This window comes from Melospiza georgiana, chromosome 8 (genome assembly GCF_028018845.1).
Source record: "Melospiza georgiana isolate bMelGeo1 chromosome 8, bMelGeo1.pri, whole genome shotgun sequence".
Classification (NCBI taxonomy): domain Eukaryota; kingdom Metazoa; phylum Chordata; class Aves; order Passeriformes; family Passerellidae; genus Melospiza; species Melospiza georgiana.
In genome coordinates this window covers 29,586,834-29,604,031 of record NC_080437.1, presented here as the reverse complement: position 1 = coordinate 29,604,031, position 17,198 = coordinate 29,586,834, and the positions used below count along the sequence as shown (strand labels likewise).

General features: G+C 40.9%; 1 protein-coding gene across 3 annotated transcripts in view; it reads left to right on the top strand.

The window, feature by feature from the left end:
• The window catches only part of ABLIM1 (actin binding LIM protein 1), a 188,987-nt gene that overhangs the window by 76,369 nt on the left and 95,420 nt on the right, over positions 1-17,198 (top strand). For all 3 annotated transcript variants that reach the window (XM_058028980.1, XM_058028979.1, XM_058028978.1), the window contains exon 2: positions 14,879-15,013. In XM_058028980.1, coding sequence (XP_057884963.1) covers positions 14,879-15,013 — 135 coding nt within the window. The remainder of the gene's footprint in view (positions 1-14,878; positions 15,014-17,198) is intronic.

Sequence of the window (17,198 nt, the reverse complement as noted above, 5' to 3'; positions counted from 1 at the left end):
TTCAGATTTACAGGATTACTTTCATAATGTCAGTCATGAGCTGATGACCTGCTACCCCTATCAGTGAACCATACCAGGGATGGTTTAAATAGGAATTTCACCCCAAATCCTGGAAAGTGCAGGTTTCAGAATAATTTGGCTGAACTATGTCAGTCATCTTCTCAGAAAAATAAGTGTATTGTCATTCAGTTTTTCATTACTGTTGCTTGTTTTGTAAGAGACATTTTAAGACAGGGCTGCTGGTTTTCTTGAAGTGTACATAAAATATGTGTAGCATTCAGGTTTGGTCTTTTTATCTGTTTCTGTCCCATACCCCAGCTGATGCTGTCTTGATTGGATTCCCTGTGTTAGGTGGAGTTGTAGCTGAAGAATACTCTGTAAATTCAGTTTTAGCATCTTTTACCATGCAAGTTTGTCATTTACCTGCAAAAAAATTAAAGCAAGCCCATAATTTTTGTAAAAACTGGGAGGAAAAAAGCTTCATAGAATAGCAGGGGAAGCTGACAATAAATAGTTGAAAATCTGAAAGACTTGTGTTTAAATTGCTTCCTTTCCCCCTCCCCACCTAGTTTAATGCATTATTAAAAATGCTTGTTTATATTGATGTTGGATATAAATATTTTTTTCCTGTTCACAGAGATAATGGACTAAAATAACTAAATGTTCTCTTTAATTTTGAAGTGCAGTTACTGATATTTCATATCTCATGGCTGCAGAAAGAGAAAGGATGGAATCTGTTAAATATTTTGATTTTATACATTATTACTTTCAAATAATTTCCCCAACAATTTTTTTAACTCTTTTGTTTCTGCCTCAATTTTTCTTTTTCTGTTTATTGGTGGGGTTTTTTGGTTGCTTTGTTTGTTTCTTTCGGCTTTTGTTTTGGTTGGTTTTCTTTTCTCCTCTTAGTCAGAAGGTCAGGATTTATTGCTGTAAATGTCACTCTCTGCAGTGATACTCTTGCAAAATGCAGTCAGTACAGTTCAGCTGGTGCCCTCCCTTCCAGCCACTGCTGGAGCTGTGGTTTGAGCAGGCTGCAAATGCAGCTCAGTCCAGTGTCAGTTCACAGACACGTTAAGCAGGCACTGGAGGGGCTGGTTGCAGCTAGAAAAATACAACTCCAACTCACTGAATTGAAAAATGGCTGGTAACAGTTTTTAGCAAATTAGCATGCTTCATTATGCTCATATTGTAGAATGATTTCAGTGTCTGCCTGGTTAGTTCATACACAAAAAAATTCCTGAGGCCAGGGTGTTTTCTGCTGACAGCGAACGGCGCTGCCTAAGTTGTGTCTGACTGATACCACATTTCCATCTCTCTGTGGTCTTATCTATTTCCAATTATGAGCCCTTATTATCTAGTTACTCAGCTAAATTATTATCACTGTGTTGCATCCAGGGGCAACTTTTTCTCTTCTTATCCTGTAACAGAAAGAAAGTTTGCATGTGCACATGTTTGTCTGGTTATTAATTCTCTCTGACAATTCAAAGCCCATATGGAATAATCTGCATTCTTGCTGCTTCTATGTTGAGGTCAGTGTGTGGGCTGGGAGCCTGCTAGCCAGGTTTCTGTGTGACACAAGTGTTGTAGCTTCATTAGTTAGTTCATTCATTAGTTGGTTCTCCATTGGTTCACCTAAACTGAGGATTTAGCCCTGATTCTTGATTTCTTGAGCAGTTGATGAGAAGACAGCCCTGGCATTCAAGTGGTAGTCTGTGAAAGCATATTGGTAATCAGCTTTGTACCTGGTGAAATCTTGGGCAGGATCATCCATGGGCACACCTATGAAAGTGGATTAGGTGCTGTTCATGCCATGCTTCTGCATGCTTGGAAGGGTAAAAGGAGGAAATATGAGGGGTTGAAGACTTTTTGGATTAAAGAAGAGGGCACAGAGGCTTTATGATTTCTGTTCTTCGTGTACTCATTCTGCTGAAGGGAAGGTGCTGGCACCTATTAGGTACCAAGTTGCATGAGCTTGGTGATGTCCCCATGTTCTCACAACTCCTCTCTGGGTGCTCACTGGTGCTGGTTCTCCCAGGAAGCCACACAGAAGGTGCAGTCACCAAAATGGTCCCATATTTCCTGAATTGCTTGGCCCACGGCTCAGTCTTGCAGAGGGATTTTGTTCTCTGTTGTTTTTTCTCCATACTTTTGATAAAGCATTATAGTAATACCCCTTCATGTTTTGACCAAGAGGACTGGTTGTATGCTTGCTCCAACCTTCTTCTCTTCCATTTGCCAATCCCAAGAGCTGTGAGCCCCCAAAGGAGATTTTATTCTTTTTCTGTAGTTGTAATGTAGCTGCTTTAGATGGGACTTTCCTTGAAGATTATGCAAATGTTACCTGCCTGCTAATTTAAATACATTTTCTCTTGGGAAGTGTCTCTCCATTGCTCTGTGTATTTGCAGTTTTAACACTTATTCCCCGTGTTAATCAGGAGAATGCTGAGTAATGGGATTTGGGCCCTAACACTGTCCCAGTGTCATGGTCGTTGATGAAATATAGTCTTGATTTGAACTCATGGCTTTGGAACTTTTTAACCCCAGGTGACCTGGGAAAGTCTCCAAGTTTGTTGCTTTTGGAGCACATGACAAGATTGTGCAATCACACATTGGCTGGGGGAGGATTGGGGACTTAATTTTCTTTTTGCTTCAGTTTACTTAGTTTCAAATTTGGTTCTGCTTGGCAGTTTGCTTTTGGGGCTGGGCATCTGGGTTTGTGTTTTTGTTTTTTTATTTTTATTAAGGGCCTGTGCTGCCTTGTAAAAACCACAGAAAAAGTATTTTATAAATATGCATAATGGTAGATGTTGAAAAAATACACTTGTAGTTAAAGTACTAAACAATAGAACAGTTCTGTGTTAGAGGCTCTTAAGGTGACCTTGGGGAGGTAATTTGATCTCTCCTCGTGTTAATCTGTAAAATGAGGATAAGAACATTCCTCTTGTCTGCCTTGATTATTTGAATTTGAGATCTTTGGAGCAGAGAGTTTCTTTTACCTTGCTTCACAGCTATGACAAGGCAATCTTGTGGGATTTCACTACTCCTATTTGTACAAAAAAACATAAAGAGTATCCAGTGCTATGTGATTATCTTGTAAACATCTTATTACTTTTAAAAGGCAATGCAATTGTAAAGGAATTATGTTTCTATTGGCACATTTATGGCATTGCTTTTCTGTACTTTCTCTTTCTAAATTTATTTTTAATATTAGGTTTCAAATTGCAGTTCTGGTGTGCAGCATTGATACTGAGAGGAGCAAAAATAACCAAGGAGATGCCAGCTCAGGCACTGCATCTTTGCTGGAGATTTTAATTTATTTTTTCAATAGCACTTAGTTCACATGAGGGTACAAATACTCCTCTCCAAAGAGCTGGGCAAGCACAGTGTGCAGTCCTGCCATGCCTGACCACTTCCCATGTGTCCCAGTAGTGGAATTCCATACATTCCTTGCATCCCAGCTATGTGTAGGAGCCAGCTCTCTGAAGATAGGATGGCAGATATTTTATACTGAGAAATGGGAGAGCTTTTGCTATTGATCTCACTGGAGGGGAGGGCTTGGGGGGGTTTAGTCATTAAATTTGAGACCACGGAGTTCATAGGTTCAGGTGGTGGTAGAGGCAGCTCTTCAACTGAAACAGTGAGTGGGGTGAGCCAAAAAAACCCAGTTTGGAGGAGGGGAGGTTCAATCTATTTCATTTTCTCACAATTAACACAGTTCTAATTGCTTATTCTGGTTATTTGAAGATAAAAGCAAGCAAACACATGCTCAGAGAAACACACCTCATGTTCTCTGGAGTCTCTGGTTTCCAGTCCATGTCACTCCTTGTCCTCAGTACCTATGGTGAGCCTGGGGTGGGACAGGACATGGGTACCAGGCCATTGCTGCTGCTTTCACGGAGTGATCCTTTTTCCTTGCTCAGTTATTTCCATGTGAGTTCCACTGCTGCCTGCAGTCCTTTTGGAGTTGTTAGACCCTCCTAGGTATTTCTCAGCATTTCTCCTGCCCCAGCATAATTTTTGTTTCTCTCTTCCCCATGCTTTGGTGTCTTCTCTCTCCTGGCTTTGTCTCCTGTACCTCACAGAATGCCAGAGTGGGTCAGGTTGGGAGGGACCACAGTGGCTCCTCTGGTCCATCCTCCCTGCTCAGGCAGGGTCATCCTTGAGCACAGGGCACAGGATTGTGCCTGGATGGTTCTGGAATATCTCCAGTGAGGGACACTCCACAGCCCCTCCGGGCAGTCTGTGCCAGTGAAATGCTCTGGTCTCTCTCTCTTGTGTCTCCTGCTGTTTGTCCTTTCAGTGTTTGCTGCCTCATGCTGTGTCTGTGTTTTTGCAGAGGTTCTCTGTGCTCCCCTGGTTCTGTTTCAATGTGCAGTGGGTCAGTTTTGCCATTTAATGAACTGGTTGGGTCAACAGTGACCAGCACAATCCCATCCTTGGCCTCGTGCAGCACCATCACTCCCAAAGCCCTGCTGGTTATGGTGACTGCAACTGAGTGGAATAAAAAATTACATGTTTGCTCTCCTTGCATGAGAATTCAAAAGGCAGCACTTCTATAGATAGAGTCTCGGCATGGTAAAATTGTTTAAAAATACATTAAGCTAGGGCAGAAAAATATTTTTCCAAAGGGAAGGTAGGAATCTTGGTAGAAAAGAATTTACAAGTTAGGATCATAATTTGGCCTGCTATTGTAAGAGAGTCAATTATTTTGTAGAAAAATTAATGGATACCAGGGGAAAAGACCAAGTTCCACTAATCAAAATGTCTTGTGCCCTTTGGGTGGGAGAAGCCAGGGAACAGGGAAGGAATTTTTTTTTTGTTCTGGGGGTAATCCATAACTAATTTAAAAAGGATTATTTATAACAAAGTTGGTTTTCCACCTAGAGGACAGTCAGTATCCCCAAAAGAATAATTAATCCTTGCCTTGGTTGAGCCTGGATGACTTTCAGGCTCACTAGGGATCTGTCTAAGGAGAACACTTAGGCATTGTCTTAAGCCTGTTCTGTTCAGCAGTGTCTTGTTGAGTCTAATTGAATCACTGGGAATTAAAGCTAAGTGCTTCACTATTGTGCCAAAGTGGGACAATATTTTTAGAGGCTGTGTGATGTTTTTAAATAAAAAAGCTCATGTATTTTATTAATGGTGGTCATTTTGTGTTGTAAGAGACAACTAGAGAAATAATTCTGTATTTTATATGCACTGTTCATAAAGGGCTATAAACCCAGAAATGATAAAGCCTTGTGTCAATCAATTATGTACATGATCTATAATTAATATCAGCTGTTCAGAAGTGAAATGTTGGTGTTCTTATGCTATACAAGAGAAAAACAGGTTCTGTTTTTCTGTTAAACACTCTCAAAAGGGTGGGTAACTCCCTAATTCCCACTGCTGTTGGTACCATTTCAGCATCATACATCACTGTAATCTACAGGGCAGTATTGTGGAGCTCTGTTTCAGTTCAGGATCTGGTTAAGAAGCAGTATCTTAAAATTATACCAAATTAAAGAAGTGATCCAAATAGAAATGAAGCCTTGCAGAACATTGAGTGGTAGTTTTCATTACTGCTGGATCGAACAAGAGTCAATGAATTACTTGTTTGTTCAAAGAAGCAGTTGCATTTGTATTTTCTTTTCCCCAAAGGCACCTCAAAGCAGGATTTGATGGATTTGAAGGTGTCTGCTTGCTATCCAGCAGTGGAGGTGCCAGCCAGAGGAGCAGGCTGTGTTCAGGGTGTTGGTCAGTGCTTTCCCTGTGATAGTCCATTTACCATCTAACGTTAACACCTGATGGTCTTTAGGAGCACCATTATTTATTTTTTGATAGAAACTGAGTTCTATGCTGCAATGTTTTTGAGTGGTCTGGGTGCAAATGAGCACAGGGCAGGGCTTCTGAAATGTCTGGTTTATCAGCTCTGTACGTGGCCAGCTACCCTGGGAATCAGGAGCCCTGGGAAGATTTGTGTTGCTCATTTCTGTGGTGTCTAAGTTTTAGTTTGAGGCTGTGTAGCTCAGAAATGCCACAAGTCAGGGTGGTTCTGAATGATGGGCATTTACAAGGTCCTTGATTGAAGGAGAATTTCTTAGCACAGGGCACAGTGATTCTGTGGTTTAAAGGGGTTGGCTGAGGACAGGTCCCTGCAAGGGTCTTGTGAAAAAACCCTTGGGGGGATTCCTGGTGGTAACTGAGAGGAGATTTTATCACAGATTCTGCTTTGAAAGCATCTGGGAGACAACTGGCCTATGTAGGTCAGTGTTCTTCCTCAGATAATCTCAGAGTAAACAGTGGGAGAATTGATTATTAAAATTAGCATTTTTATATTGACTTACTTCAGAAGGAAATTTAATTCATTTTACTGCATGGAATGCTCATGCAGCCTCTGACGAGGATGCAGAGGGGAACTGTGATGAGTTTGTTGCCAGAATCCCCACGTGGGATGCTGTTTGGGTAGCTGAGAGGCCTGATAGACATTTGAGTGCTATTATGGGAAACCACCACTCATCAGTAAGCCAGAATTTCCATGCTGTCTGGAAAAAGCAATTGTTTTTCCTGCTAACTTCAGCAACTGGCTTTCCTGTAGCCTTGAGGATCCTTCAGGACTTGCACTGAATAATTTGACACTTGTGTGTATTCATTGTTGTGAGTAAGGTTTTGATACTGGTCTTGATGATCCTTGTGGGTCCTTTTCACCTCAGACTATTCTGTGATATTTTTTAAAGATAGAGACATCAAGTGATATGTATGAGATGGCTGCTCAGAGTATGCTGAGGAGCTCTTGAATTTCTGATTACCTCCATCCTATGTTAGAAAAATATCACTCTTTTGGAATAGTGAATGATCTTCTTGTGTCAGGTGTGTTGAAGGCATAGCTCATTTTTTTGCCACTTACAAGGCTTATCAACAGTTACTACTGTTAGAGACTTGCAGATGTTGGGTATGAGAAGCAAATGTTTAGCCTGATCTTCCAGCCCTTCAGCAAGGAGTTCCAAAGGGTGAGTTGATTGTCTTGACCCTCGGTAAGTTGGTTGTGGAACCAAGTGCAGAGAACCTTGGTGGATGTGATGAAGGTCCAGAAGGGCATTGCCAGAACATCAGATAAGACAGTCTGGATTCACTGTCTCTTTATCACCCAATTTTTATGGCGATCTGTCTTGTGAAAAATTACTCTGCACTACTGTAGAAATATGGCAGAATTAATTCACTTTGCGCCTCTCCCCTTTGGCTTGCTAACCACTAATCAGCAATCCATGTGTTAACAATCATGTTGAGTAATGCAGGAATGCAGGTTTTGATTCAAAGACTGGCTTGGCTCAGTCAACATTTGTTTGATCATCATCTGTTTCTCAGCATGTCTTAGTTTGCTGCATACTTCATTGCAAGGTTAGTGCCTTTTCATTACTGAAAATACTTCTAAAACTCCCCATTGCTTTTTCTCTCTAAGCTTAAAACAACAGCTGGCCATATTCAGTTAAGAAGCTGTTCTTGACTCATCTTTGAAAGGATTATAATTTTCCTTAAGCAAATACAAACATAATAATTTTGTCAGGTGTTTTTGTTCCTGCTAAGCATAGATGATGCTCCAGAATGTGCTTTTATTCACCTGCCAAGTGATCAAAGGCAAACATGTGTGGACAGACATGGCAGAAGCTCCTCCTTGCTGCTGTTTTAGAGAATGACAAACTCTTCTGAAGAGGCTCTGGTGCTTTTGTGGTGAGGAGAGCATCAGTGGAGCTGCTGCAATTTCCCTGAGCTGCAGAGCTGGGTTAGCACTGATGTGTTCACAGTTTCCAGGTGGCAAACTGAGAAACCTCTCAGGCTCCTGGTGGCTCCAAAGTAAAGTTGGGTATCCCGAGCTTCCTGTTCATGCCACATTCATGGGAATGTTCCCAGAGTTTTCACTGGGAAACTCTGAAAATTATGCACTAAAGCTATAAACTGTCAGAAACTGTGGTGAAATCACCAGTGTCCAGATAAGGATATAACCCCGACATAAACACATCCTAATTTTATCTCTCAACTACTATCAAAGGCTTGGAAAACTGGATCCACCAAACACATTTTTTCTAATAGCAAAACCATCACAGTTATATTGTTTTATTTTGTCTGTGTTGGAGAAGGTGATCTTTTTTCAGATAGGATCAAGCAGGTGCTGGTGTTAAATATTTCACTTAATACTGAACGATTCATATGCATAAATCTTTATAGGGCTGAGGCCTTAGGCCCTGATCTTGTATGCTGTTCTGTGGGGAGTTAATTGCATTATCAAAGCTTGAGCTAGAAAAAGAGGCATGGGAGGAGGATAGGAAACAGCAGGAAAAAGAGAGAGAAAATAAGCATGCTTGCTCTTGTGTTCTGAAACTTTGAAATAATTGTGATTTTTTTTTTTTCGGTGCTGTATTTTTAAAGGTCATTATTTCCTCACCTTTCTTCACATTTGGGTGCATGGCATAAAGCTTTTTATTTTCATTTGGAAATAACATAGGAGTTGTCTCTCATTGATTTCACATTACAGTTGTTAATATTTTGGGTTATTGCCTGGCACTTGTATCTCTAAATATTTGTATTTAATTCTTTTAGCTGCTTCAGCTCTATCCATAGGTTATGTATATCTAAAAATATGAAAGTATTTCGTACTGGGTGCACTGGCCAGCCCACTGTGCTCTCCTGTGGGTTTGAGTGCCACACCTCACCACCACCAGGGCACTGATTCTGCCAAAGGAGCTGCTGCACTGCCATGGTCCCTTCTGCATCTGCTGTTTTCAGCAGCAGATGAATTGTAAGGAAAAATAATACTACTTTATGGAAAATGTGAAAAAACATTTTAAAACTGTGGCAAAAAGCGACCAAGTTAGAGATTATTTTTTCTACCTTGTTTTAAAAATAGGTATTCTGGATATCTGTAGACAGCACAAATAGTTTTGAGACAAACTGGCACACTGTAGGAGTGATACAGATAAATTTGCAGGAAGAAAGAGCTTTATAGTGCTTCTTCAGATCTGATTTGAATGGCAGTAGTATGAGCTAGCTGCAGTCCAGGATTTCCCCTTAGGCTTTCTCATACATGTGTAGGCAAGCAGCTCCCTGGTATCTCTTCATGGGAGTGCCTCCTTCCAGGATTTCCTGGAATTCCTGAAGATCCCTGTCAGATACCTGTGGCTGATGACTGCAGTAATATCTTTATCAGTCCCTGGCAGCTGGGAGGTTTGATTTCCCTCTCAGGCACTGCTTGGTCACCTTTCCTGATAGGATTCTTACAGATTTGAGATTCAAGAACTGAGTCTGCAGATAAGCAAAATGACACTGCATTTTCACCCCTTCTTTTAAATAGGTATTTCAGTACCTCCTTAGTCTCCACTGAGCTTTTACAAAAGAGTAATTCCTTGGAGACTCTATGGGGTATAGACAGACAGGCTTTACAAACTGGGGTTACAGGCTCTTATCTCTGAAAGAAACACAAAAGATGGGAGAAAATTACTTCTCTCTTTACAATAGAGCATGGAGGAGAAGTGATAAGGCAGATTGCATTCTTGAACTTGATTCTCTGGTGTCTCCAGCATCTTTCAGCTCAGCAAATATTTGTTCCCAGCTTGTCATCCTGTGCACAGTGCCCACCAGCCTCCCTCTGTCCTCTCCCAAGCCAGGGGCTGCCCAGCTGCATCAACAGTGGAGCTGCTTGGCACCATCAAACAATGAGGGAATTTTGGTGTTAAACCTTCAAGTTTTGAACTAAATTAGTTAAGAAACCAGAGCCTGTGGGGGCACAGTTTGTGGTAATTTGGAGTGGGGATGTGGGACCCTCATCACCAAGGGGCACAGCTGTGAGCAGCACTGACAGCAACGAGCCAGGGAGTGCCCAGGGCACTGAGCAGCCACCACAGGGAGCAGAGGGCACACAGGGGCAGTGCATCAACAGGAGGGATAAAAGGTTGGGCTGAAGAACAAGAAGGGCCAGTGCTTGCAGCCTGCTGAAGTGGTCTGGTGATGCTCTCTATGGGTTGAAGCTTTCTGGCATTGTATGGTGACACTCTGTGCATCATGGCCATCTCAGCTGTGACATGTGCTGTGACAAAATCTCCAAAGCCATGTCAGGTAACACAGAGATGGGCAGCAGAGAGAGAGTTGTCTGTAGAAAGCTTTGGTTGCGTTTACTGCCATGGCAATCTCAAGCACAGTCCTTTACTTTTATTGCTAGAAGCAGAAAGAAGTGAGGAAATTTTAAAACAGGCAAAGAACTTGAAGTAGTTTCACACCATTACATCTGTGCTTTATTTTTTTTCTCCTTAATTCAGTCTCCAGCCAAGAAAACACAGTAGCTGAAAATCAGCATTTCAGAGAACATGCTGCCTGTGTCAGGCCACTCCTGCGATATAAATGAAAATTCTGTGACATTCTGAGAATCCCCTTGCCCTTGCTGCAGTGAGCACAGCCTTTTCTCAGTGCTGTGCAACAGAGCCCAGAGGTTGTGGAGCTAAAAGGCACAGAGATTCTGTATCCTGGCATAAAGCTTGAAGTTACATATGCTACAACATGGGTAGGGTTGGCTGAGCACAGCTTCAGGTTTATTTGTAGAGGTATCCATGCAAATGGAAAAATGATAAAAATTCACTTTTAAAAAGAGCAGTAGCTCATATCATCATCACCTTTAAATGTAGAGGAAGCTTTTTTTTGAGTAGAACTGAACTAAAAATAACTTTCTTTGACTCCACCTTGCAGCATTCCCATAGCAAGGTGTTTCCCAGAAGCTTTTCTGACTTCCAGTTAAAAGCCAAGGTACTTCCTGGCTTGCAGCAGATCCATGGACTCTTGCCAGCAAGAATCTGCAGCTAACAATCCCTTAGCTTGAGCCTTTGATTTCCTAACAGTTCTGTTAGAGGGAGAATCATCAATATTCAGAGGGAGAATCATCAATAAAGAAGGCTGCAGTATTTATTTTCATTGTTTTCTCTATTTCTTTATTCAGCTGCTTACTCTTGAGCTAGTTGCTGTAATTTCCATTTCAGAAAGGTTTGTTACAAATACTGAGGTCCAATTTCTAGCTGATGCAACAAAAAATAATTGTTTTTCAACCCTCAGACAATGATCTGCTGTAAAGAAAGCACCTCATCAGAAGAGTCTTCAACTTTGCACAGTAAATTAAGTCTTTAATTTTGCACAGAAAATGCCTTTGGTTTCTCATATGAACATTGGGTTGTGGTCTTTTCTGTCTCTTTTTGTTTTTAATTATTTCTTTGCAGGTCTGGGATTATTTTGAGATGTTTAGATAAAATGCAATAACAAGTACTCCCAAGCTGTGGGAGCTGCTTTGAATTTACATCCATATAGTGCAGTTGCAAAATGTAATGAAATCAACATTGCTTGTTTCACAAGGAAACATAAGGAATGACAAAAATAATGGTGTTGTTAGCGCAAAGCAAAACTCCAGTGACAAAGACTGTTTTCCTCACAGCTGAAGGTGCTATTGATTCTTTTCTGTTCTTTTTATTTCGTCCTGACTTAAATTATGTAATCCAGACTTCCTAGTTGTCCCAGTCAGTGTATGTGTTACTCTGGGTAAATTGGATATTTAATGGGACATTGATGTGTCTTATTTGAAGCCTAAATGAGTTCAAGAAAGCATTAATTATTCATTGATTATTCATTTAAGCTGGTCTCGAGTAGAAGTCTCAACCTAGCTTGTCTTAAAAAGTTTTTCTTTGTGTATTTCTGACCAGAGATTTTATTCATTAATAAAAAATAAAAGTCTTCAGGCAGTGCCCAGCACAAGAGCACCCATGCACCTTGTCATGCTAGTTGGGCTGAACTGGGATGTGACAGCTTTGTGTGGAGACAGTTTTCAATTCACGTCCTTAAACTGGAGCTGGCAAATACTTAACCTGAGTTACAGTTACAGAAGACACAGAGAAATTAAAACATTCAGGTAACTTAATTTTAATTTTAGGTCCCAGGCTCAATGACTTAGCTGAACTTAACTGCATGGCTTTATTCCTTTTGGGTTAGGGGACATCATCCAAAGAGCCCAGATACCTGTTGTGGAGCAGCGGTTGGAATCTGGGTTATCCAGATTCTAAATCCATGTCCTGTCAGTGATAATACTGTCTGGAGTCTGTTGTAATTGTCTCAGACACGATTTAGAGCTGCCTTATTACATCATGTGCAGTCTGGGATGCCTGAGAAGATACCCTGCAGTTGTGGTGGGGAGGGTTGGTGCAGCAGAGCCTGAAATAGGGACTCTCTCAAGGTGGGAAATTCCTGCCAGGAGATGAACCCAGCTCCTGACTCTGACCTTTTCAGACCCAGAGCAGCTTAAAACTGACATGTCCAGTGAGCTGACTGGACTTGAGTCAGAAACATACCAATAAACTGCTTGTAAAGGTATTTCTCTTTGTTTTTTCTTTAATTCCCTGTTGTGTCCTCACTGGTGACTGTGAAAGGTCACCTCTGCCAGTGAACAGCCTTGTGTGTGTTGCGTGCATCCAAAGGAAAAAGCTTACAGGCAATTCCTTGCAGGAGGGTGAAAGTCAATTATTCAATTTTGACCTACAATGCTAAATGGAGGCCAGTAAGACAAGCACCTTAATTAGCTTCACTTAAGAGATCAGTCTGGAAATAGCAACTAACAGTATTTGTATTCATTTAAATGGCTTTAAAGGCAGAACTGGAAAGAAGCTGCATCATTGGACCAGCCTTGAAAATAGTTATTTACTCTGCTGTAAAGAGCAGAGGCTTGTGTTTCAGATCAATACCAGAAGATCTGGAACCTGGTGTGCAGAATGTCAGAGTGTCCTACACATGTGAGATGGAATAAGCAGAATATTGCAGGTACAGATTTAACATTGCACCTATAAACCTTAGAGAGCATTTTCCCAAATTCTTTATCCATTTCCTCTTGTGAGCAACTTTAAAAGCCCACACTATTAACTTCAACTTTCATCAGGCCCATCTCAGGCTGTATGGGTCTGATAGGGAATTTTGCTCATAATAATTAAATTAGTTAACACTCTTCCCTATGTTTGTCTTTTATTCATTCTTTCTTTCCTTCTTTCTTTCTTTCCTTCTTTCCTATATATTTCCTTGGTTGCCAGTGAATAGTTTTGTTTGTAATAATAACTTCCAGTCCAGAAACAGTATTGCAGTGCAGACTATTAGATGAGGTTCACTCAAGGTAAGGCATTCAGTGAGCTTTTACTCCACTGGAGCTGCTAATTGAAATACTGCTTGGCATTACCAGCTGAATTCTGTTCTCCAGGATGGGCTGAATAACTGCTCAGGGGAAATAGTTTAAGTGAGGCTACCAGAAACAAAGGTATTAAAAACATTGAGCTTGAGTAGAAGAATTCAACCATTTTCTTTGAAGTTTGGGGTTGGAGATATGAGTGGTGATAGGAAGAAAAGCATAACGGTTACCATATTAGGCTGGCTGGACTTATAACAGAAATTGCTTAGAATATTTTTTTATTCTCTATTCTTGATTCTGTTACTCCCCTAATCACATATTCAGCTTTTTTATTATTAATCTTGTATTTATGTAATGTAAAATGATAGCAGCATTTCTTCGGTAAGGCATTTATAAGGGAGAATTATATAAAAAGACTTCATGGAGCTTTTCCCTTAGAAATCCACTGAAGAAGGGGAGGAATCTGGTGCAGTAAAATGAGCAAGGTATCTGTTATATTGCTGCATAAGCAGTAACCTGAAAAACAGCATAGTCCTGGCTGGGGTGATGCCAGGAAGTGATCAGGAAAGGAAAAGATCTTGAGAAAATTCTGAAGATGTTTTCCAGTGACAGTGAGAGTGATGTATCAGCACTCAGTCCTGTGCAGGCCAGGAAAAGTAGGACAGGAGTGGTATAAAGACAGAGGCGTGGGCAGAGGCGTGTTTTCTCTGAAATGTTCTGATGAGCACCACTAGTTTGAGAACAATATTACAAGGAGAAAGGCTTCCTACTGCTAGAATGGGATGTGGGAGGGAGAATTGAAGGAACATAGGTTTGTTTGGGAACATTCTGGGTAATGCTTTCCACTTCAAACAGCTCAGTTGAGATGAAATCTTGCTCCAGCTTACACCCGTGCACTTCTGTTAGGGCCCCAAGCTGCCACATCTGAAGAGAAAGTTAAACATGTTTTACAGAAGCCAAATGTGCAGCAATTAAACTTTTATTACAACAATGAAATCCACAAACTTTTCCTGTTCCTATCCAAGCTCTGCTCTGGGTGGTTAGGTGATTACCAGTGCCTGGAATTATGTCTCCCTGACAATATTGCAAATACATGGGTAGTTTCTGCCTATTCATAGTATCTCTAATTTGCATGCAGAGAGTAATTCCTGCTAGAATTGATGGGATTAGAGACAAATAATATTGGCTTCTTTTCTCTTCAGGAGTGCTTTCCCTGCATTAGGTATCTGCTGTAGCAAAAAGGAGATGTTTGTAGTTTATTTTTAGTGTAGCCATTTGCATACAGACTATCTGGTTCATCTGGTTTCCCAGAACTTGATTTGGAATTGCTTTTCTTCCATCCTTTTTGCTTGGGTTATGTACCTTCTTGGATTAAATTAATTTGTGCTTTCCTTGTGTGCTCATCCAATGGTTTGCACACACTTGTGTTCTTGGAAAGAAAATGGCAGTGGCACTGACACTGTGAAGGGAGTTTCTCCTCATCCTTCTGTAGCAGCCTCAATGGAAAGAAGCAGCAGCTGATGTGAATGTCTTAAATTACTGATTTATGAAAAGACTATATTGAAATAAAATGGTGGTAACTCTTCAGATGAGCATAAAATGTGGCCAGATACATGGTGTAAAGTGTCTGGGAACACAAAGTTTTGGATAGGAGAAAATACTCCTTGTTTGGGTTGAAATATTTTTTGTTTGTTTTCTTTACAGTGGCCCATCCTCAGGAGCCCCACCACCCCTCTGAGAAGCCAGTCATCCACTGCCACAAGTGTGGGGAGCCCTGTAAAGGTGAAGTGCTCCGAGTTCAAGCCAGACACTTCCACATCAAATGCTTCACCTGCAAAGGTAAAACCTGGATATTCATCTGTTAGAAATGATTCCATTTGTGCAAATGTGCCTTGGACCATTGATGGGAGGTTGTGCTTCCTGCCAACATCCCATTAAAAATATTCTCTTTGTTCAGTACCCGAAGGTTTTGAAGGTGGGAAGGGTAAAGAAAGGTGGTGATACTTAGGAAAATTCTATCTTTTTGTAGTTTTTGGCCTAAGTGCTTTTTCAAGGATCTGGAATTTTTAAAAAACTCTTGATAGCAATGACTGTTTTTCATTAGGGATAGTTATGAAAATTAAGGTCCTTTGTACTCAATTTACTGCTGAAAGTACCTGCTTTCAAAAACCCACCAGAAATGTTCTGCAAAGGTGTTCTAAGGCTCTGTGCCATGGAGCTGCCTTGGGAATGGGAGTAGTGCTGCCCATCCCACAGAGGGAGGACCTGAGGGGCTCTTGGCACCTCCAGCTCATGCCACTGAGCCCTCTGTGACCACAACAAAGACTCACTGTGTTTTTTTACAAAACAGAGGTTTAATGAAGCATTAAATAATTGTAAAACTATGCTTTGTGAATTCATTGCCTTTGAAGATGGGTGCCACGGAGCAGGAGGCAACCCTGGCTCCTTCATGGAGTTTCTGTTTAATGAGCAACAATGCAGAGTTGGCTGAATTGAGTAACCACAAAACGTGGGATGAAAGGTGAGAGTAAGGAGAAATGCCCAGGTCCTTGTGCAACCACTGTCTGCCACAGTCAGTCCCAGCTCAGCACAGGGTAGATACAGCATAGAAAGGGATTCAGGCTCTAGGTGAATGTGGCAGAGCTGGTGGCAAACACGGAGAAAGGTGCTGGAATAAATCCGAGTGACTGGGCAAGTAAAGCACAGCAGCGGAACCAATACCATGTAGTTTTTCATTTCTATTAAACCCAAGTTATCTTTTCTGAAAGTCCATATCTAGCTTGTATACTTCAGATTCAGACTTTGAATAGTGTCTCCAGCCCAGTTCCTGAGTTTCAGTTATATTTTTTATGTTCCAAATGTGGGTGGAATACTTGTGTGGTTGCTCTGTTCTTCCGCTTCCTGAATATATGGAATATAGCAGAAAATAGAACTAGTTGTTTTCCTATGTTATTAATGGTTTTCTTTAAAAGGTCACTTGAGTTATTTGTATGCTGAAAAATCAGTGTCTGGAATCTAAGAAATTGTTTATTAACTGTGGTTTTTAGTTAGATACAGCTTGATAACTTAAAAATGCTTACCTTTCACCTACATATTAACATATTTTGTCTGTGCCAGTCTGGAGTGGCACCAGCCCATCCTAGAGGGCACCGTGGAGCTCTGTCTGCCCTATTTCTGGAATGCTTGGGGAAATGCATATCTCTGTCTCTCTATTACAGCTGCTGTATTTCAAGCAGTACTTGATGCCATATAATCCTTGAGCAGTTCAAAACCAGCAACTATTTGTTTATTTTCTTGTTCCTGTCCATACTGAGTAGTGGTCTCAATTTACAGAAGATACTGGATTAGGATATTTTCAGCATGAGGCCACTAGAGACCCTTTGAGGCACAAAGGACAATGGTAATTCAGGCCAGGCAGCAAACAGAACCCTTAGGAACTCCTGATAAAAAAGGGGGCAGATGGAGCAGGGCTTTGGAATTGTTGTCCTGATGAATGCACCACATTAATCTTGCTTTTTTTAGGAGGGGTGAGGTCTACTTTCTTCTTTCACTTGTGTTTTAGTTACTTACTCATAAGCTGCTTTTGTGCTTTGACTATTCTGTTGCAAGACTGGATTTACTAGTATACTTTTTCTGGTTTTGTTCTTTCCTTCCCTAGAGGAATGTCTCAACTTATTGTAGCTTCTGTTTACGATGACAGTTTAAGATTCTGTGATAATATTGACCTTATGAGTGCTTGCATGGAGATCATCAGAGAAGGGAGAGCTGTAGAAATAATTCTTGCTGGGGGAAATGAAACTATGATTTGTACCATTAGCTTGTTAAGGAAATGGAGGAAAGTAAATCCAGTTTGAACTGAGAAGGGCCAGAGCTGAATGTTAGAGACTTTTCTCATGCTGTTCATTTAGTCTGTGCCTTATTAGTTGGGTTTGTTATCTGAGTGTTATCTTTTTAGAGTTCATTTGTCTTCACAAGGAGAAAGGAAAGGGTTGTGTATAGGAGGTTACTCCAAGTTCTGTTCTGA